Genomic DNA, 22130 nt, shown 5'->3' with positions numbered 1-22130 from the left:
AAGTCTCTCTACAAACTGGGGGACACGAGTGGGGTCATCACATGCCTGGACTGTCACTCTGGCTGTCATGTGAAGTGCTCGTGTTGATTGCCAGTTCAGCCAGTGGGTAGCTGATACGCCGGTGCCAGCACCCAGCGTGAGCAGCCGTCGGGGAGCCTGGGAAGTCTGCGAAGTGACTGCCTGCCGTCCCTTCTGTGAGGGACACATCTGATTTTCTCGCGATCTGTTAGTGGACTGGAGATCTTCCAAGGAAGTGCTTTGCACGCTTTCTCTCTCTGCTCCTTTTTACAGTCTTTGTCTTTGCAGCAAGCAAATGAAATTAAGCCACTTTGGGATAATGAGCATTCAGTATAATTCTACTTTGTCTCATTTTGGATCTCACTGTTGTGTTTATAAAAATGTAGTCACATTTTACAGAGTAGTTTATTCTTTTCATACTTTCTGGTGGAGAGTGCCTTGAAATAAAATGTGTGAATATTCTGGTACTCTGTGTTCCTGATGCATGAAGTTGGGTGAGGAATAACCCCTAGTCTGGAATCTTTGTGAAGCATAGGGTTATTACAAGGCAAATGGGAACTAACAAATCTTGCCATTTGAATCAGGGTCTCCAGTTTCTAGAAAAGGCAGACACTGGTTGGGACCAAAGTCTCCATGGTGTGTGACTGAAGACTGGTGGTCGTGTGTGTGAGGAGTCCCCGGAAGCCTCGGGGAGGCGGAGCTGCTCTTTCCATTCCATCAGGATAGGATCTGAAAACATGTAGAGAAGATGAGTTGAGGACAGCTTTTCTAAGGCAATGTGATGTCTTTGCTTTCTTATTTCTATTTCTGTATGTTGTTAGTTTGGAAGAGTGGAGGAGCTAGGGGCTCCAGAAAGAATCTTACACATGTGTTGAAGACATCGATGTCTTAGGGAGCGTGGAGCTGCATTCCCTTCTGGGCTATTACTGCTAAATCTGAGTGTGAACAGACCGGGCGGAAAGCATGGTGGCCAAGTGGTCTGTGTGCTTCCCCGCTGATGGAGAACGTTGCGTTGTTCACAATAGGGCCTCACGGGTGTGGACACACAGCAGACCCATGGTTGGTGCAGCTGCCTGTTGCCATCTGTCTTCAGTAACTGCTGTTCTGTTGACTGTTCTATTCTGATACTATGCGTGTTATTTTTTATAACAGGTGTGTTTTTGTTTCAGAAATATGTATTGCTTTTCTCATATTCTTTGCAAATTGTATTGTCAACATTGGTCATTTAAAGTCCTGTATGAACCATAACCTGCTGTGGTACCTTTGTACATGTTTGATTCTGTATTCTTTATTCCAGCGTGGCATATGTGCCCCCCAGTATCTTCTGAGAAGTGCAGAATAGGTTGCTTCTACTGCCTGTTCTTAATGTAACAGTAAAAGTTTTCACATTTTTCTCAGAACTGTTATCTGGAAGCTCTCTTTTTTCCTAAGGATATTTTAATAACAAATACTAATGCATTTGTATTGAAAGTTGGTATCTTGGAATGGAAGGACAGAAGAAAGCTCGCCTCATGGAACTGTAGTTGGCTCTCCTCCCGCTCTGACAGTGCCGCGCCTTTTAGTTTGTGAATCTGTACTTGTGTGTGTTTAGTTTGAAACCTATCAGCTGCTGTCTAGACTGGGGCACTTAATGTTTCATAAACTAGTTTCCTTGGTATGAAGGAAATAGAACTTTTGAGCTACCCATTGCATGATTTTAAACGGATTTGAATAGCCTAAGTAATTATTCTTTTTTTTTCTTGCTTAATTAAAATTTCCAAGCATATTAAAAACAGAGGGAATATGCCAGCACACCCCAGTATCCACCAGTCAGCCTGACACCTACCACCACTTGCCTGAGCCCCAGGCGGGAGATAACCACAGGTGTCTGTTCCTGGGTGGCTACCATGCTTTCAGGTCCATGAGTGCTTTCATGAGTGGAAGGCAGTTTTAGGGTTCTTGGAAAGGACTCAGACGGACCACTTCAAGGGCCTGAGGTGAAATTCAGAAACTGCCTGTGCACAGAAGCTGAGCAGTGGGCATCATGGAGCGAGGCGTCAAGCACTTGGATGTTTGTTGGGTATCAGAGAACAGGGAAGGCCTCTCCTCACCTGCTGCTCCTCCCTGTGTGGCAGTGGCATGTCACAGTGTTCTGCCAGTCCGTTAGCCTCACGAGTCAGAAGGCAGCATGGTAGTTCTTGGTGGACGTGGGCGTCACCAGGAATGCTTTAGCGTGAGCTCCCACACTACAGTCTGGAGGCTCACACCATCCTTGCACACGTGACCTTCCTGTCTTGGATATTCTGCCTTATTTTGGAATGCCATCCTTGCCTGTAATTTTTCACTTCTGTAAAAGTAGAACATGGGGTTTGAATGGGCCTTTGGTGTAACTAGCTATGGCAAGAATCTTCTAAGAGATGTGCTCCTTGGAGGTACAATGTCCTGAGCTTGTTTGCCTTTTCCAGAAGCCACAGAATGGCTTTGGAGAGAAACAGGCCAGTGCTACAGAGCCACCGGCATGAGGCACCTGGTGCGCAGGAGCTGAAGTGCAGCCTGTGGTTAATTGGTAATAATCATGTCCCCGCGTCTGTGCGTTGGGGGCTGTTTCTCTCATTTCACACCCCGGTATCCACCAGTCAGCCTGGTGCATGTGTGTGGGGAATATTTAAAGGGAAGTGACATTCTGATTTGTCTGCAACATTTCAGTGTCGCCTAGTTGGAAGGCCAGGTTTACGGGTCCAGATTGTCTGTAGTACAGAAGACCATTTGTCAGGTGAAGCCCGTAGACCCATAGGCACAGCTATAACCAAAAGAATTCACAAAAGGAGTAACAACCGAAGGTGAGTGGGTTTCCTCCACAGGTTTTCCCATGTTTTTAAATGCAGGTCACGTTGCAGGCTCTTCCACCGGCTGTCCACCCAAACAAGGCAGTTGCTCACCCCACAGGCTCACTTTGGAGATGAAGAGTGCTGGGTGCAGCAGTGCCTCCTGTGTGGGTCTCTGTGTATTTGAGATGGAATTGATGAGCTTGGGAACCAGGGAGAAGCGGTGGAGTTGCTGTTGCCTTGAGCTGCCCTGTCAGGCAGGGTCTCTGCCTGGCTGTGACTTCTGCTTCCTGGAGACACATCCGCAGGCGTTCCTCACACAGACGAGCTTTTCTCCCTCCTGTGGATCACGGTGTGTGACTGACAGCTTTGATAATTTTCCCAGCTGGCTTTGAAAGTGAAGCAGGCTGACCCGTCACCAAGGATTCTCTGCCACAGAGGGTCTTGGAGGATCGGGAAGAGGTGCTGGCGGTCACAGCAGCCCAGGGTTCGTCCCTGCTCGTTTATAGATTTGTGTGCCCATCCAGTCCTCACTGGGCCCTCCAGTTTTAGAAATGTTGAACACTAGTGCTTGTAAGATTCGAACAGTGAGTTTACGGTGCTGAAAAAAATGAACTGCTCCAGAACCTTGAGGAATGATTCTCTGTATAGCACCCACATTGCACTGAGTCCATTTATCGTCATCACAGAGTTCATCTTCTGGTTTCGAGCACCATCTTCTGGTTTCAAGCACACAGTTCCTCGTCTTATTCCAGTCTGCTGTTGACAGGATTAACTCAGCCCGAAAGGTGCCCCTACTTTTGAGGCAGTTCCTGCATGTGATGTCCGGTGCCGCGTTCTCCCCTCTTGCTGCTGCCTGTCAGTCATGGCGGAGGAAAGTGTCATCTGTCAGTCTCCTTTTTACGGACTCCTTGTCTTGAGAATTGTAGTTGGGCTGGAAGGGTGCAGGGCTAAGTGGGGTGCAGGGAGGAGCCCCAGGCCCAGAGCTGGCTTGTCTTGGTTTACAAAAGGCTGTGCTGGGCTCTCCTGGGGCCTCTGCAGGGGTGAGTGTAGGCAGAGGCCGAAAAACGGGAGCCACACATGTAGTGAGGCATAAATTTGCTTTAAAAAAAAAAACTCTAGCATCGTCTCCCCTTAGCAGCACTTGAATAAACAAGTGGAAGTTAGGTGGGCCAGACCAACGAGAGGGAGGAACGCAGCCCTCCAGAAGCAGAGGCCAGTGGGTGCTGGCTGTGACTGCCCTGTCCACAAGGTCACCCACTGTCCTTGAAAACCCAGGTGTTGACTGTCTACTGTCCGTATGTAATTTTTCACCTTAGGCCTCAAAGGTGCTTGGGTGCGGGGCAGCTCTCAGAATCAACCAGAAGCCTGGAGAGCCTCCATCTGGCCACCACCAACACCCAGCTTTATAACGTCCCTGTGAGATGAACCCTTCGCCCACCCACCCATCCCTGCACGGCCCGTTCCTTCAGCTCATCCAGCCTTCACTCAGGTGTCCAGGGGTGCCTCCTTAGCCCAACCTACTTGAAGTAACACCCCTTCCCTACCCCTTTCACTTCTTTGATTTTTGTCTACCGGCCCCAGAACATCAGCTCCAGGAGGAAGGGGACTTTGGGTAACCAGATGGCAAATGTCTGCTGCAGTGTGATCACAGATCTTGGTAGGAAATCACCATCACAGAGTGAATGGAAGCGAATCACTGCAAAGAGGATGCTGTTGACAGTGATACGTTCAGCGACAGTTTCCAAACTTTCTGACTGTGGGCGAGGGCTGTTTGGGGCGATAAACCTCTCTCTGCCACCATCTTTTCACCCTACCCTACATCAGGATGGATGAAAGCATGGCCTTGCTTTTTAAGGCGCTTGTGTCTTTAAAATCTGTTCGGCACTAGGCTCTGGGAGCAGGCTCTGCAGTGCAGTGGGTTGGGCTGTTGGAGACCTGAGGGCTGGGGGGTGGGGGGAAGGAGTCCTGTTGTAAGTGCAGGGCCCCACCTTAGGTGTGTCTTCCTCGGCCCCTGGGTGGTGGCTGCTGCGTGGAGGATGGACTGAGGTGGGCCCTAGTGGAGGTGGGGGTGACGCCTGAGGAGCAGGCCCTGCCGCCTCCTGGGGAAAGGCTACAGGGTCGAGGCCTTCCCCTGCCGGCTTCGTCCTCGGCAGGGCAGCAGGAGCATGCAGAGTGGGGGCCCCACCCCATCACCCCTGCGCCTGAGCCCAGAGCCTGGCCTGTGATCACCCCATCACCCCTGCGCCTGAGCCCAGAGCCTGGCCTGTGATGGGTGCTCAGGGCACCTTTTGTCCAGGATTCCAGGGGCCAATGACAACCGCACAGGCATCTGCTTGAAGACACTGGCCAGCACTGGATTTGCCCAGCTCTCCCAGGCTTTGTCCAAGAGCTCAGGAGTGGACCCATCCCTGCCCCGAGAGATCCATTTTAAAAGTCAGTCACCCTGGACTTTTACTCTCTTTACACTTGGTTAAGACTTTATTCCTGGCTGGGCGCGGTGGCTCACACCTGTAATCCCAGCACTTTGGGAGGCCGAGGCGGGCGATCACGAGGTCAGGAGATCGAGACCATCCTGGCTAACACGGTGAAACCCCGTCTCTACTAAAAATACAGAAAAATTAGCCGGGCCTGGTGGCGGCGCTACTCAGGAGGCTGAGGCAGGAGAATGGCGTGAACCCGGGAGGCGGAGCTTGCAGTGAGCCAGGATCGCACCACCGCACTCCAGCCTGGGCCACAGAACAAGACTCCATCTCAAAAAAAAAAACAAAAAAAAAAGACTTTGATCGGTGAGGTGGGGACTGCCATCACCCCCTATTTTATAGACAGAGGACAGACGGCTCCATGGCTCCCTGTGGTGTCCAAAGGATGGGCTGGCACCTCTGGGACCAGACTCACCACCAGGGCCTTTCTCTGAAGCCCCAGTCTGAGCGGCCTGCTGCTGGGAACCCCCCCTGCTCCGACACTAACTTCAGCTGGGGCTGAGCCAGGGTGCGTCAGACCAGCCAGGGCGACCGTCGGCCCCGCTCCTATGGGGCAGCAGGGAGGGACGTCAGCAGGGTGGGGCGGGCGCCCGAGTGGTATGCCCCGCCCTGCCCCGCCTGCCCGCCCTGGTGGCCGTCTGGGGGCGACAAGTCCTGGGAGAACCAGACGGAAGCGCCGCTGGGACTGACACGTGGACTTGGGCGGTGCTGCCCTGGTGGGTCGGCCCGGGCTGGGAGGCAGCCCCGGGACACAGCTGTGCCCACGCCGTCTGAGCACCCCAAGCCCGATGCAGCCAACCCCAGATGAGGCCCGGAGGGACAGGGCCGGGGACAGCCAGTGGTCCAGGTGTGGCGGGGGTGAGGGGAGCGGGGGAGTGGGTGGGGGGGGAGCAGTCGGGGTGGGGCTGTGGGGAGGGAGCTGAGATGCTGCTGGGTGGGACTATGCTAGGCAGGGAGCGCTGAGCTGGGCAGGCTCCTCTGGCTTTGGGGCTTCCTGTATTCCTTTTGGGAGGTGGAAGGAGGTGAGTGCCCTGTCCTTCCTCCCTGCCATCAGATTCCAGGACCGGACCTGGCAAGTGCCCTATGGCAGCCAGTGTTCCTGGGGCTCTTCCAGGCAGGTCTGTGTTCCCCAGGCCAGGGGCATTGTCCTGGATGGTCAGAAGGCATAGCCCCCGCCAGATGGGCCCACCCTGTGTGTGCATGACCCCGACAGGCAGGTGCCGAGACAGTCAGGAGGCTGGGTATGGGGCACGAGCTGGAGCCTGCAGCTGGACGGGGGGTCCCGCCACCATGTGCCAGCTGTGTGCTGGGGACGAGCTCCCCGCTGGCTTCAGCGCTCAGAGCATTTGGTGGTAGGGAGAAGCAGGGCCTGGGCAGGTTGCCTGGCCACCAGCACTGCTGCCGGTAGGAGGCTCCCTGGGCAGGTGATGCCTCAGAAACCGGGTGAGATGGTGACCGCGGGCCGTTGGCCAGCTGGGGAGGGCCTCTGCCAGGGCTCCTGAGAGCAGCCCCCACACTGCTGAACCCCCTTGCTCTGGGTCTTGGGCTGAGCCCTCAAGTGGCTGGACCCTGGGCCTAGACTCAGGCCCTGTGGGTTCCAGAGCAGACTCCCGCACTGAGTCCCCAGAGTACCTACCCCGACCACGGCAAGATAGTGGTACCTTCTGGCCTCACCAGTTCCCAGCTCTATGAGGGCTGAGGACCCTGGAAGTGCTGGGAAGAGTTGCAGGAAGGCCCAAAGGGGCAGTGCCACCATCGGACATTGGCACCCAGATGAAGGGAGCGCTGGCTGCGTGGGAAAAGCTGGCAGCCCAGATCACAGCCCGAGAGTCTCCCTGCCAGGCGCCAGTTAGAGGGGCGGGCCTGCCCCTTGCTCTCTTCCTCCTCCCCCACCCACGTTCATCTGGGCCTGCCAGGCAGGGCCAGCTCCCCGGGGCTTCGGGGCCTCCTCACTGGTGGTTTGAGTGGCTCCGCCTTCACTGCGTCCCTCCCGGGCTCGATGTTTCAAAAAGAGCCCTTGCCACAGCTCTGGCAACTTCCTTTGCAGGCCCTTACTGGGTAGCGCCAAGGATTCTGGAGGGGCCTGTGGGTCAAGGCTGCCACGCCCACGCCTTTTCCTAGCCCTCTGCGGGGGCAAGAGCCCTCCCTCCTGCAGCCACATCACGGAGGCTGGGCCAGGCGAGAACAGAGCTGGAGAGGTGGCACCCACACTCGAGTGTCCTCTCCAGCTTGCTGCTCTCCTGGCCTGGCCCCGGCACAGTTCCCTTTTCTGAATCAGGGGCCATGTGACCACCTGTTTGCTCAGCCGTGGATGCTGCTTCTGCACAGGGGCGATTTGCTCTAGAAAGTTCACAGGAAGCAGCCTGCTGGGCTCAGGGAGTGCAGAGTGGTGGGAGGAAGCTGTTCAGGCTGCCCAAAGCTTTCCGGTTCTTGGCACCCCCCCGCCTCCCGCGCCCCCAGCAGGATGGAGGATTCCTGGCTTGAGGTCCTAGTGAGCCCTCAGGCAGCTGACTGTATGGGTCAACCTCTCCAGCCTGACATCCTTGTCTTCCCAGCGGCTGTGGAGGGTGCCCTTGTGCCCCCCTGGCCAGCACCACCTGCCCAGCTCAGAGAAGGGGCTGTGGCTGCCGCCTGCAGCATAGGGCAGATTGCCTGCCTGGAAGGGCTGTTCTTGACTTCCTCCTTCCAAGGAGGCCAGGGAGTGGCTCTGTGTTCTCAGCACTGTGCTGGCCTCGATGGGGGTGAGAATCAGTGCCACTGAGCTTTCTGCCATTTCTAGCTGACAGCCAGACAGTGCGGGGCAGGTACCACCTGGACACAGGTCCCTCTCCTCCCCCCCCCCCCACTTTTTTTTTTCAAGACGGAATCTCTGTTACCCAGGCTGGAGTGCAATGGTGCAGTCTTGGCTCACTGCAACCTTGACCTCCTGGGCTCATGTGATCCTCCTACTTCAGCCTCCCAGCTGGGGCCACAGGTGCACACCACCACACTCAGCCACTCAGCTAATTGTTTTTTTGTTTGTTTTGTTTCGTTTTTTTGTTTTTGTTTTTTTGAGATGGAGTCTCACTAGATGGAGTCTCACTCTATCGCCCAGGCTGAAGTTCAGTGGTTTGATCTCGGCTCACTGCAACCTCTGCCTCCCAGGTTCAAGTGATTCTCCTGCCTCAGCCTCTGGAGTAGCTGGGATTACAGGCACCTGCCACCACGCCTGGCTAATTTTTGTATTTTTAGTAGAGACGGAGTTTCACCATGTGGGCCAGGCTGGTCTTGAACTCCTGACCTTGTGATCCACCCTCCTCAGCCTCCCCAAATGCTGGGATTACAGATGTGAGCCACCATGACCAGCCCTGGCTAATTTTTAAAGTTGTGTTTTTCTTTTTGTGGAGCCGGGGACCTCCCTATGTTTCCCAGGCTGGTCTTGAACTCTGGGGCTCGAGTGATCTGCCCACCTTCGCCTCCCAAAGTGCTGGGATTACAGGCATAAGCCACCGTACCTGTCCCTAAAGCTCCTTTTTAAAGGCACCTTTGGACTGTGTGACTTTTAGTGGAAAGTTAGTGGTGGGGCCCCCATGTCCCTTCTGCAAGCCTCCTGCGTTAAGTCAATGAAAACTGTTTACAGAGAGCCTGGGGCCAGATAAATAACAGGGCTGCGGGTATCAACCATGCCAGGGCAGGGCGTGGAGGCCAGGGCTGTACTGGGTTAGGCGGGCTGGCAGTGAGGACTGTGTCCTTCTGTGGTAACCCAGGGAGCAGACCTGGTCCCCAGACCCAGGCCACAGCCAGATATGGGGCAAGCCAGTTGTCCCCAGAGTGGAAGCTGGCTGCAAATGATGCTGGCAAAACCACACTCACAGCCAAGTTCCAGGACAGACAGCACTTCCTCCCACATGACCTTCTCCAGACTTCAGGGGTTAATTGTTGGCCCTGATGTGGGGAGGGGCTGGAGCAGGACAGCCTCTGGCAGAGCGGGAGGTGTTGGAGCGAGCTGTTCTTGCCTCTAAGATCTCACTGGGCCTCCCTCACCGGGACTGGGAGTGTGAGCTGGCCGGCCTGGCTCTGACCTCAGGCATGGTCAAGGTCAAGCTCATGGTCAAGACCGCCAAGTGCCTGACTTGGTGGTCTTTTCTGCTGTGGGAAGCGTCCAGGCACAGACTTTCAGAGAGCACCAGGAAGGCCAGATACCTGCCCCTCTGTCCACGGCACACCCTCGTCCACTCTGGCAGGTTCTTGGGAGCACACCCCCGAGTGCAGCCGGCTGCCCGCACGGGCAGACAGGACCTTTTGGGAAGGGTGGGGTGAGACTCTCCAGTGTCCGACTCGTCTGCTGGTCACCCTCTGCCCTGTTCTCTTTGAGGCCCATGCGGCCTCCTCCTCCTGGATGTCCCCCTATCCCTGGCTATGCTGGCTCTTGGCTCCTGGCTACGCCTCCTCGGCTGACTCCTGCCATTCTCTTGGGTGACTTTGAAGTCCACAGGGGCTGTCCATATGGCACCCTGGCCCTCACCCTTGACCTTCTCCTCTCCTTGGCCTGCCGGTCCTCAGTCCTGCCCTTCATCAAGACTCCCAGCACTAATACCTCGAACCCCTTTGGTTCGCTGGCCAGGACTCAGGCCCCAGGCTTGGAGCCCTGGCTGGACCCTGGCATCAGCTTCCCCTCCCCACTGTGCAGACCCGGCCTCCCAGGGGTGACCAGCACCCAGCGTGCCATCAGGACCTGGCCCCTACCTCTACCTCACAGTGGCTGTTTGTCCTTGTTGCCCTCCTGACAGCCTGTACTCTCAGGGGGCCATCCTCACCTGCTTCACAAAAATCGGAAGTGGCCAGTGGGAAATCCTCTAATTCCCCTCCCCCCGCTCGAGGCAGGGATGGGGGAATCCTGCCTCCCAGGCCCTTCCCTCCTCTGTGAGAGTCACTGCTGATCCAGTGCTGACCCTGCCCAAGCCCTCTCTCCAGCATCTGACTCAGCCAGTTCCAAACCCTCTCCCCATCTGGGCCCCACTCAGTGCCCCCATCCATCTCGGCACAGAGAGGAGTCTGCGTATCTAGCGGACTGTCCCTGTCCAGCCCCTGTGTGCTGCTCTGAGTCCTGCTGACCCCCATGGCCCTGCAGCCTGTGCACCTCTCCTCACACATCTGCACACCCCAGCAGCCTCCCAGCTCACCCCCAGCGGGTGCCTTTGGCTCAGCCACAGGACCCAGGGTTGGAGCTTCCCTATCACTCTCTTTGATCAGGGACAACAGCAGCCAAGGAGCCTCATTTGCACAGGAGCCAGGAGCCATGTGCAGAATTCAGAGGCCCTGGCTGGGAAGGCCTCACCCCTGCCCAGCTTCCTTCAAGGGGCCAACCATCCCCCTGGCACTGTGTCCTCTCCTGGCCACCCAGCCCCACCTGCCTTGAGGTTCTCAGTGAAGACCTCCTGTGCTGCCTCAGCCCTGCCGCTCTGGGGGCCCCTTACCCACCACACCCCACCCCTACAGTCAGTGGGCTCTCAGCCATCATTCCTGCCTGGTGCCTGTCTGGTGCTTGCCTGGGCCGAGGGAGGCTTGAGAATGTGGCACCACGTACTACTGGTCCTTGGCTTTGGGGGCCTGGTGGCCTGGTCGCCCATCGTGGGGAATAAGCGGAGCCCAGCCCAGGCACCTTTTGTGGGGATGAGTTGTTGCTGTGACCTGCCTGAGTGCTGGCCACTCGGCTGCTCCCAGCCGTCACTGTGCCTCATTTCTGGCTGCCTGTGTCCTCCCAGGGGTCAGCAGACAGGTGTGATTAGGCGTTTGAATGCTTGCCAAGTTGCCTTCCATCGAAGCTGTCTCCATTCAGTCCCACATCCCCCAGCTCTGGGGGAGGTCTCTGAGTGATGAACTCGAAGCAGCAGGGCTGTGGGGCCTCCCCAGGGCCTGACCATCTCCTCTCCCTCAGGTCCGAGTGCCAGGCATGGACAGGGACGCTGCTGCTGGGCACGTGCCTGCTGTACTGCGCCCGCTCCAGCATGCCCATCTGCACTGTCTCCATGAGCCAGGACTTCGGCTGGAATAAGAAGGAGGCCGGCATCGTACTCAGCAGCTTCTTCTGGGGCTACTGCCTGACGCAGGTTGTGGGCGGCCACCTCGGGGACCGGTAACTGCCCCTTCCCCGTCTCCAGGCTGGTGGGGGCTGCTCCCCTGGGGCCTCCAGAGGCCAGTGGGCTGGCTGGGCTGCTGCGCACAGAGGATGCAACTCCCGGGGAAGGAGCTTGGTGGATACATTTGGGCAGAAGACACACCCAGGGGAAGATGGGAGCTGGGAGGGGAGAGGCCAGGCGTGGCAAGGCCGCAGAGGAGGCAGGCGGCTCCCCTGGAGTACCTGGTCTCCTCACGAGGCAGCTCTGGGGTCATGAGCAGGCCCTGTAGAGGCAGATAGGCCAGGCCCATCTCCGAGCACCCACTCGAGGGCAGCCCTGAGTCAGGGTGGTGCTCCTTGGTCCTGCGCAGCCACATCCTCACCGCCTTCTGTCTCCCCTCCAGGATTGGGGGTGAGAAGGTCATCCTGCTGTCAGCCTCTGCCTGGGGCTCCATCACGGCCGTCACCCCGCTGCTCGCTCAGCTGAGCAGTGCCCACCTGGCCTTCATGACCTTCTCACGCATCCTCATGGGCTTGCTCCAAGGTAAGGGGCACTCAGGCGCTTCCCTCACGCTCTCTGGCACCAGGTGGGGAGACAAGGGGAGTGTGCACGGATGTGTGTGCAGGTGCACACGTGCATGCAGGTGGTGTACAAGTGTGTGTGTATGGGTATGCCTGCGTGCATGCGTACACCAGTGTGTGTGCGTGTGCAAGTGCATATGTCCCTGCAGACACGTGTGTGCAAGCAGTATGCACGTATGTGTGTGCTTGTGCTTGTGTGTACATATGTGTGCATGCACACGTGTGAGTGTGCACGTGTGTGTGCAGGTAGTGTGCATGCCCATATGCGTGTGTATGTGCGTGAGCGTGCCCATATGCAGGTGTATGTGTGGCCATGCATGTGCCTTCTGTAAGTGCACACTCTGCAGTGACACACAGGGTCACAGGGGACACCTGCATAGTGAACTTGCTCCTGCCCCTGAATTTTGTTACCAAACACCTTAGTTCAGTGGTGGATTCCAGCTGCAAGGGACCTGCTGTGGGACTCTGGGTTTTGTGAATTTTGGTCACATGTATGCCGATGATGCCTCCAATACTAGGGCCTTGGAGCGCCTTAATTGTCAGGAGAACAAGGTGGGTGAGGGGCCAAGGGGGCTTTGGGGGCCCCTACTTGTCTGAGGTCCCCTGGAGAAACAGCTAGGCCTCCAGCCTGCAGGGGCCTGCCTGTCCCACCCCAGCCTGCCTGGCTGCCCCATCCATTGGCAGTTCCCGGCCGGGCTACTCCTCCCCCAGTGTCCTGGGCCATCCAGACTCCCCACTGAGGACTCCCCCTACCTTCCTGAGCCGGCCTCAGGTTCAGATCCCTGGCCATGGCTCCCCTAGAACCTCTGCCCTACCTCTCCCCCAAGTCCAGAGACTTTGGGGAGTTCACTCCCAGGTCTCTTTCTCCTCCCTCTCCACACCCTCACTCCCCAAGGTGACGCCTGGAAGGTGCTGCCTGGGACTCTCTCTATAACAGAGGAAGGGGGTCTGCCCAGGAGAGAGGCCACTGTCATGGTCACAGGGTCTCACATGAGAACAAGGGCCCTACCACCAGTGCCCACCGGGCCCTGTGCATGGCCCACCTTCAGAAGAGGGTGCAGTGAGTGCGACTGAGGACTTAGGATTGTGTGTTTACTGTGAGACCCCATCCCAGAGCCAGACCCTCCAGCATCACCACCTCCCCAGGCACTGCCCAGGTCCCACTGCAGGAGCTGGAGGAGGAGGGGAGGACAGGCCTGTCGGGGGGTGGGGGCCCTCATCTTTGTTTACTGGAGGGTCTTTGGGGTGAGGGAGGAGGGTCCCAAGGCTGAAGCTGTGAAGAAAACAGTGGCACTGCCTCAGACTGGGCTGACCAATGCCTCCTAGGTGTCACTGAGAAGACCCTCGGCCCTGGGGCAGGCAGCTGTCCTCGTGGGCAGCTCTGAGGACCCAGCAGGCAGCCAGACCCTGTGGGCTCGCTGCCAGCTCCAGCTGCGCTTCCTCTGCGGGGGTCAGCTTGTTGTGCTATGATGATTTGGCACCTGTGGCACATTCCGTTTTCTAGAAAACTTCAAAGTCTGGCACGTCTCAATGTCAGATGTCATCCTGTGCCCACAAGCCTACTCTGGGGGTCTGGGGGGCAGCAATGGCGGCCGCATGGTAACCATGGGCACCACCTGCGGCTGGCTTTGCCGTGTTTGTGCACACTGTCCTCGGGCAGAGTAGAGACGCCGGGTGTCCCAAGACTTGTGGCTCTTGCTGTGGGGTATCAGACTTCTGGAGGAAACCCCACGGAGCCCTGCCAGGCGGCCCCCAGCCTCCCTTGAGGGAGTGAGGGATGGGCCCTGCCTCTGAGCCATGAGCCTGTGAGTGAGCGCTCTGTGATTAGAAGTTACAAGCACTAGCCAGGCAGGCGCTTCCTGTGTGTGGCCGTCTGTTTGACAATGCCCTCCTGCAGGGTAGCATCAGTGCCTTGTAGACAGGGCCCATGGGTTTGGGGGACAAGCTTCTGTTGTCACGGTGGCTCCGTGGTGCCTCCCCTCACAGCGCCAGGCTCAGGGCCCTCTGGCTGTGGGGCCGCATGGGGTGGTAAGGTGGTTTCCAAACTTCTAAAGCGGCCGAGAACACTTGGTCCAAAAGAAATCCCGGGAGGAAGCTCAGTTAATACAACAGGGAAAGGCAGGTTTCCTGGGGGAAGTATGTGTCTGTGCACGCGTGCGGCAGGTTTCTGTGCATGCAGGTGTGTATCTTCGTGTGTATGCGTGTATCTGCATCAGTGTGAGCACCGTGCAGCACTGCCGAGAAGTGGTGTGCTGGTGGACCCGTGCGTGTGCAGGTGCGTGTGCACATGCCGCGTGTGTGTGTGTTGGTGCCAGGACTCTGTAGGGCACAGCTGGAGGCCGTCGGTGAGAGTGTGCACATGTGCATGTGCGTGTGCGTGTGCGTGGGGTGGGAGGGCTGGCTTCAAAGTAGGGGTGTTTCCCGCAGCTATGCGGGTGGCACGACCCTGAGCGAGCCTCGCCCAAAAGGAGTCTGTTTCCTCAGTGGCACAAAAAACCCTGCCCTGCTGGTCCCTTGGGTGGGCGAGGTGAGCGAGAGGGACAGGTGGACGTCCTCTGGAATCACAGCCCAAACCTGAGCAGATGGGCCGGGATGAGCCTCCCTGGCTGGACCCCGAGAGACTCTCCTTCCACTCGTTGCAGGGGTTTACTTCCCCGCCCTGACCAGCCTGCTGTCGCAGAAGGTGCGGGACAGTGAGCGAGCCTTCACCTACAGCACCGTGGGCGCCGGCTCCCAGTTTGGGTAAGTCCTGGCCTCAGACAGGGCCCAGGAGAGGCCACCAGATGAGCCCCTTGCCAAGTGGCCCCTGGTCTGGGTGGCGGATGGGCCACATGGGCCTGCAGGGCCACCATGGGTGAGGTGGGTCCGGCAGGCGCCTTTTGGGCTCTGTAGCCCAAGGCTGTGCTCTGCAGGTGCCAGCCCCGGGCACCTCGCTTGCTTTGTGCGTATTTCTGCCTTTCTGGAGTGGCTGGCAGGTGATGAGGCTGGGACTTGGGGACAGGGGTTGGGGGAGTGGCCATATCCTCTCATTTTCTTTCATCTGTGCTAACGAAGCCAGATGCCATCCCCACCCTCTGCTGGCCCCCACCCCCGACAGGAGAGTCTGTGAGCCCTGGAGCACAGGAGAGTCTGTGAGCCCTGGGTGGGCTATCAGCTGGCTGGAGGGCGGCTTGTCCTCATCCACAAGGCAGTAACCCTGTGCCCATCGGTCCTCCTTCCCAGTGCCCACTCCTTGGGCAGCTCCAGACCCTCTAGCGATGCTGGCAACCTGGATCAAGGCCAGGCCTGGGGAGGGAGACCTTCCCAATGGTTGTAGCAGGGTGGATAGGTGCAGGAGCCGACAGGGGCTTCCCAATCGCTGGGCTCGGGCCCTCATGTTACTGTTGCTGAGGTTCAGAGTGCGGAGGCGGCCCCTGTAGGTGGGGCCAGGAGCAGCCCCAGGCAGGCCCAGGGTGACCAGATTCATCAAATAAAACAGACTGCCCAGAGGAACGTGAATTTCAGATAAACCAGAGGGGATATACTTCTACTAAAAGAATGAATCCTCACTTCTCCAAAACCTGGTTTCTTTGGGTGTCCTGCGGTTTTTCTGCACGCAGGTGGGGAACAGAGAGAGGGTCAAGTGTGGACTGGAAGGGGCAGGAAGAGTGCTACCCCAGCCCGCCCTGGCGCCCAAGGCCAAGCCCTGCTGCCGCAGGAGCTGTGTCCACCCCGCAGAGGCTCAGCGGGAGGAAAGAGGCCCCATCTGGATGCCAGGCCCGGCTTTGGGTCTCTCTCTTCCTCCTTTTGCCATGATATTAACTGTTCCCGCAGGTGCCAGCGGAGGGGTCTCTGCGGCAGATGGGGGCTGGGCTGCCAGCCAGGTTGCACCCAGAAGGAGCCTCTGAGGAGCTATTTGGGACAATGAGATCATGGGGACAGGGGATGGGGGCTGTTGGATTTGGCCGTCGTGGTATTTTTGCATCTAGAAATCTTTGTGAATTTTATCCTCAATGAGGTTTGAAGCACAAAAACCGTGTGGAGTTTCACTGTAGTATACTCTCATCACCGTCTCCTCCTCGGTGCCGTTTTTAGTTGAAAAGGATCCACATGACAAACTGTAGGCCAATGTGAAGGCCTAGAAGCAAGATGTGAAAAACAACATGAGTTCCACAGCAGCCGCCCGACTGGCCCCCCTGGCCCCGAGTGTCCGGAGTCCTTAACCAAACAGGCCGGGATGGGGGCTCTGAGCTGCCGCTCTGAAGGCCGTGAAAACACCCTGTTTTCCAGGGGCTCAGCCTGCACCAAGGTGGGGTTTCTGAGAGGCCCCTCCTCACCCGAGGGGTGCCGCTGAGGGGCCTGGCCACGCTCCCCCTGTCTTTGCAGGACGCTGCTGACCGGGGCAGTGGGCTCCCTGCTCCTGGAATGGTACGGCTGGCAGAGCGTCTTCTATTTCTCCGGCGGCCTCACCTTGCTTTGGGTGTGGTACGTGTACAGGTACCTGCTGAGTGGAAAAGGTAACGCAGGCCGGGCGGGCTAGTTCCGGGCACCCACGGCCGCCCAGTGCCTCCTCCCTTGGTGGCAGCCACTGAGCAGCCTGGAGCAGGAGCCCGGAGACAGCGGCCTTGACCTCTCAAAGAATCCACCAGTGAGGCAGAGTGCTCAGGTGCTGAGCTGTCAGCGGCTCTGCCACCTAATTCGGTCTAGAAGGTTCCATCTAGGGCTAAGGCAGACACCCAGGGAGACCTGCTGGGCAGGTCAAGGCAGGGTGCAGGAGCAGCCGAGCCTTTGGGTGGCCAGGAGGGGGCTCTGGAGGAGGCTGTGGGGAGGGTCGTTCAGAGCGCGGTTAGGTGCCTGGTAGGGAAGGCCACGGGAGGCCAGCGCCCGTGTGCAGCCTGAGGGGTGAGCGGGAGGCCGGCGCCCGTGTGCAGCCTGAGGGGTGAGCGGGAGGCCGGTGCCCGTGTGCAGCCTGAGGGGTGAGCGGGAGGCCGGCGCCCGTGTGCAGCCTGAGGTGTGGACGAGGGCTGCTGACCCTCTGGAACCACCCCCAATACCCAATCCTTTGGAAATAGACGGCACCTCCCGCCCTGATAGCCATCACTTTGAAACCATTGCTCCCTCAGATCTCGTCCTGGCCTTGGGAGTCCTGGCCCAAGGCCTGCCGGTGTCCAGGCACAGCAGAGTCCCCTGGAGACGGCTCTTCCGGAAGCCTGCTGTCTGGTGAGCTGGGACCTGTGCCGCCCCTTGGAGCAGCGGCAGGGCCGGTGACCATGGGGGTGTGAACCTGGCTGGATCTGACAGCCCCCGAGCCAGCAGGGCCTAGGGCTCAGAGAGGTGGGACTCTAGCCCCCAGGGGAGGTCTCTCAGGGTGGGTCCCACAGGCCCGGCCAGCTTGCGCAGCACCAGAGTCATGGTCCACCGTTGGGCCCCACAGGGCAGCCGTCATCTCCCAGCTCTCTGCAGCCTGCTCCTTCTTCGTCCTCATCTCCTGGCTGCCCACCTTCTTCAAGGAGACCTTCCCCGACGCCAAGGTGAGTGGGGGGCTCCTACAGGGTGAAGGAGCGCCCAGAAGGCACGAGGCTTGAGCTGCACCAGGCACCGCGGGTCCTTGGCCTGCAGATGGTGGAACCCTCGGCTCCTCCTGGGCTCCGAGGGTCCTGGCACCGCCAGGCTTTTCCTCTGGAGAGGACCCAGTCCACGCTCGGGGCAGGTTTCTGTGTTTGAGGCTGGAAACGATGTGGGCGCTCGGTGCCTTCCGGCTGTGGCTGCAGCCCTCCCAGCCCTCACCGGTGACCTGCTGGCCTGCAGAGCCCGACTTCAGGGCCCGAGGAGGCCGGTGCAGGACCCGGGATGTGGACAGAGGGGTCACCTGCGGTCAGTACGGTTCCTTCTCTGAGGTTGTCTTGCTGCCCCCCCGGGTGGTGGTCGACTCCAGAGCTGCACATTCCCAGGAGCAGGGCTGGCTCTGCGGAGAACTTTCCTGGGCAGCGGTGGGCATGTGGGGGCTGTCCAGCCTGAGTATCCTCTTCCAGATGGCCGGGTGCTAGCCCTGGCCCCCTCTGAGGCCACACTCCCCCCTGCAGGGTTGGATCTTCAACGTGGTGCCTTGGTTGGTGGCGATTCCTGCCAGTCTATTCAGCGGGTTTCTCTCTGATCATCTCATCAATCAGGGTGAGCCCTGGGGCGGGGACCGGGGCCGGGGGCCACACCCTGATTCGCCTCACTTTCGAGGGGCAAGATGCTCTTCTCCTAGGGGTGCAGCTTCAGCACATGGAGAGCTGGGACAGAGGGGCACTTCTTTCCAGGCTCGGCCTCCTCCTTAAAGGGTGGGGTTAGACTGTGGTGAGAGGGTCTGGTCTCACGGTGACCGTGGAGCTCGCCCCTGGGGGCCAGATGCAGCCCCTGACCCTCTGGGAAGGCACCTGGTGGGGCCAGAGGTTGCAAACATCCTTGAACCTTTGGAAGAGCTTCTGTCTTTGTTCCATGTGCTCCAGACCCACGCTGGGATGAGCCCCAAGTGGGCTGCGTGTTTCTTCCCCTAGCGCAGTGTCCTCACAGACAGGTGCAGGCAGATGCACACGCGTGCCCACATGCTCTCTCCACACACGTATGCCTATTCCTAGAACATTCATGTTTTTCCTAATTGCAAAAGGAATACACACGCGTTGTGGAAAAGTTAGAAAATCTGGAGCAGCAGAGGAAGTGGGGCCATTCGCCTGTTTCCACCTCTGTAACTGCTGTGTGGCTGTTCTGTGTTTCTGCCCAGACCCCCGCCTTGGGAAGCTTCCAAGGGCACAGGCGCTTCCTCATAGCTGTGCCACACACACGTGTGTGCACACGTTTTTGCCCACAGCACAGGATAGCTGTCTTGAGCCCCAAGCCTCCTCCTCCCCTGCTGCCCCTCTGCAGCTGTTCAGGATGGGACCCCTCTGGGCGCTGTCTGGGGTGTCAGCATGAAAGGCCTAATGGGAGCCCCTTCCTCAGCCTCCCCCTGTAGGTTACAGAGCCGACCCTCCCCTGTAGGTTACAGAGCCGTCCCTCCCCTGCAGGTTACACAGCCGTCCCTCCCCTGCAGGTTACACGGCCGTCCCTCCCCTGCAGGTTACACCACGGCCGTCCCTCCCCTGTAGGTTACAGAGCCGTCCCTCCCCTGCAGGTTACACAGCCGTCCCTCCCCTGCAGGTTACACAGCCGTCCCTCCCCTGCAGGTTACACCACGGCCGTCCCTCCCCCTGCAGGTTACACCACGGCCGTCCCTCCCCCTGTAGGTTACACCACGGCCGTCCCTCCCCTGCAGGTTACACCACGGCCGTCCCTCCCCCTGCAGGTTACACAGCCGTCCCTCCCCTGCAGGTTACAGAGCCGTCCCTCCCCTGTAGGTTACACGGCCGACCCTCCCCTGCAGGTTACACCACGGCCGTCCCTCCCCCTGCAGGTTACACCACGGCCGTCCCTCCCCCTGCAGGTTACACGGCCGTCCCTCCCCCTGCAGGTTACACCACAGCCGTCCCTCCCCCTGCAGGTTACACCACGGCCGTCCCTCCCCTGCAGGTTACACGGCCGTCCCTCCCCTGCTGCAGGTTACACGGCCGTCCCTCCCCTGCAGGTTACAGAGCCGTCCCTCCCCTGTAGGTTACAGAGCCATCCCTCCCCTGCAGGTTACACGGCCGTCCCTCCCCTGCTGCAGGTTACACGGCCGTCCCTCCCCTGCAGGTTACAGAGCCGTCCCTCCCCTGTAGGTTACAGAGCCATCCCTCCCCTGCAGGTTACACGGCCGTCCCTCCCCTGCAGGTTACACGGCCGTCCCTCCCCTGCAGGTTACACGGCCGTCCCTCCCCTGCAGGTTACACCGCCGACCCTCCCCTGCAGGTTACACGGCCGTCCCTCCCCTGCAGGTTACACGGCCGTCCCTCCCCTGCAGGTTACACGGCCGTCCCTCCCCTGCAGGTTACACGGCCGTCCCTCCCCTGTAGGTTACACGGCCGTCCCTCCCCTGCAGGTTACAGAGCCATCACGGTGCGGAAGTTCATGCAGGTAGGAGAATCATTCCAGTCATTCTTTCTGGATATCCCTGCTTTGTTCAGGGTCTCCCAGGACCACAGGCTTGTGTCCCCAAGTCCCCTGATGTCTGGGACCAGGCAAATGCCAGGCCTCTCCACGTGTCCAGCCCTGGGGTCCAGAGGGGGCTGTTTAGACAGCTGTTGGGGGGCAGGCTGGGGTCAGCATCCTGTGCCCCTCTGGGCCCAGGCCTGGGCTTGCCCACGTCGAATAGGGCCTCTCCGTGGAGCGGGGCTGATTCTTGGGGAGCCTCCTCCCAGATCTCCTCTAGGGGTCCTGGTCCGAGAGAAGTTTTCGGTCCCAGCTGACCTGACCCTTGTGCAGTGTGCCCAGGGCAGCTGTCGGGCGGCCGAGTCAGGAGAGGGCCCAGCTGCAGGCAGGCCGGGTGCCTGCCCGTCACAGTGGTGCTTTCCTGCAGGGCATGGGCCTTGGCCTCTCAAGCGTCTTTGCTCTGTGCCTGGGCCACACCTCCAGCTTCTGTGAGTCTGTGGTGTTTGCATCAGCCTCCATCGGCCTCCAGACCTTCAACCACAGGTGAGGGCGGACTGCTCCATCCACCAGAGCCACCATGCTGCCCGCATGCCCCAGGGCCGCGCATGTGAAGAGGGGTCTCTGTCCGCCTCTCTCTGAGTCTCTTCCTCACACTTCACCCCCTTCCCAAGCTGCTGGGCAGCTACTGCATCGAAGACTCAATAGGAACCAGCGCTTCCCATCAGTGAGCAGCACGTGTGCGTGATTGGTGCGAACGTGCTTTCCCCACAGTGCTTTACTCTCAGGAGACGCTTCCTGCACCAGGTCCTCCATGAAGACGGGCGGCTGGGGCTCGGCTTGGCGTGGTGTGCAGGGCTGGAGTGTTTTGGCCAGGGAGCAGGCCTGAGTGTCTCCCAGCCCCTCCCGTGGCTCCACTAGACCTTGTTTCCCCGCTTCCCCCTTGACAGTCCTGGGCCGCAAGCTCGGTGGTGGCCAGGGCCGCTCACCACCCTCTTTCCTCCCCGCAGTGGCATTTCCGTTAACATCCAGGACTTGGCCCCGTCCTGCGCCGGCTTTCTGTTTGGTGAGGACCTTGCCCACCCCAGCTTTGCCCCACTGGGCCTCCGGGTGGGTGGGCCTTGGGAGATCCCAGAGGGCTTTCGCTGACCGTCCGTATTCTCTCTCGCTCCGGCCTGTTCACAGGTGTGGCCAACACAGCTGGGGCCTTGGCAGGTGAGGGGCGGGGCTCTGTGCCCAGGAGTTTGCCTGTCTGTGGGGTTTGAGCCCACCGAGGTGCTGCAGGGTGGGGGTGTGCTTCCCTTCAGAGGGGGTCCCGGTGTCAGGGGAGGGCACAGACCCCAGAGCAGGCCCAGGAGAGGAGGATGTGGCTGCCTTCCAGGTTCCACTGGACTTTGCTGACAGCAGGTGGCTCAAGGGTCGCCATCTGCCCTGACTCACAAATACGTTCCAATCCTGGTAGCCCAGGGTCCCCGGGACACAGCCTGGCCCTGCTGAGTGCCTTGGATGGTGGGGGCTCCTTCTCCAGCTCAGCCTCGCCTGGGTCGGCCTGTGGTTCCCATTTCCCCTTCAGCGGGACAAGGGGGACTCATTACCAGGCCATTTCCTGGATGGCCTTTGAGATCTCTGCCCCTCCAACACCCTCCAAGTCTGAGCCTGACCCACAGCTGGGACACCGAATTCAGCCCTGGGAACCATGGGGGCTTCTATCAGGCGCTAGACCCCCAGCCCTTCCCGGGCACTACCCTGGGACCTAGGGTGGGCGTGGGGCCTGGGCTGCCTGGGAATGCTCAGCCCGCCTGGGCCTCTCTTGGGCAGGTGTCGTGGGTGTGTGTCTGGGCGGCTACTTGATCGAGACCACAGGCTCCTGGACCTGCCTGTTCAACCTTGTGGCCATCATCAGCAGCCTGGGGCTGTGCACCTTCCTGGTATTTGGACAGGCCCAGAGGGTGGACCTGAGCTCCACCCACGAGGACCTCTAGCTTCCAACCCCACAGCCTCTCCGAGGACCCAGGCACCAGCAGCCCCGGGACAGAGGGGACTCAGTGTGTGGGACTTGGTCACTCCATGTCAGACGCATGAGCAGAGAGGAACGCAAACCACTGTAGAGCCTGAAGCTCC

General features: G+C 59.2%; 1 protein-coding gene across 2 annotated transcripts; it reads left to right on the top strand.

Moving 5' to 3' along the window:
- Positions 1-5933: 5933 nt before the first annotated feature.
- Positions 5934-22130, top strand: LOC105470511 (solute carrier family 17 member 9). Of its 2 annotated transcripts, none has more exons than XM_011722585.2 (13): positions 5934-6152; positions 11223-11420; positions 11807-11946; positions 14627-14726; positions 16350-16480; positions 17087-17183; positions 17398-17494; positions 18047-18134; positions 19937-19997; positions 20440-20555; positions 21020-21075; positions 21195-21224; positions 21828-21995. In XM_011722585.2, the coding sequence occupies exons 1-13, from the start codon at positions 6094-6096 to the stop codon at positions 21858-21860; spliced, it is 1206 nt and encodes a 401-aa protein (XP_011720887.1). In that variant the 5' UTR covers positions 5934-6093; the 3' UTR covers positions 21861-21995. The 2 variants fall into 2 exon arrangements, with proteins under 2 accessions (XP_011720887.1, XP_011720886.1); XM_011722584.2 differs by having other exon boundaries at positions 5935-6152; positions 19963-19997; positions 21828-22130.

Source organism: Macaca nemestrina, chromosome 15, assembly GCF_043159975.1.
Source record: "Macaca nemestrina isolate mMacNem1 chromosome 15, mMacNem.hap1, whole genome shotgun sequence".
Lineage (NCBI taxonomy): Eukaryota > Metazoa > Chordata > Mammalia > Primates > Cercopithecidae > Macaca > Macaca nemestrina.
This window is presented reverse-complemented; position numbering and strand designations above follow the sequence as displayed.

Bases quoted from the DNA above. Each gene is read 5' to 3' on its own strand.
- LOC105470511 (XM_011722584.2), top strand. From the start codon at position 6,094: ATGCAGCCAACCCCAGATGAGGCCCGGAGGGACAGGGCCGGGGACAGC. The intron at 14,727-16,349 runs GTAAGTCCTGGC...CTGTCTTTGCAG, and splicing joins GGCGCCGGCTCCCAGTTTGG to GACGCTGCTGACCGGGGCAG. The intron at 21,076-21,194 runs GTGAGGACCTTG...GCCTGTTCACAG, and splicing joins CTGCGCCGGCTTTCTGTTTG to GTGTGGCCAACACAGCTGGG.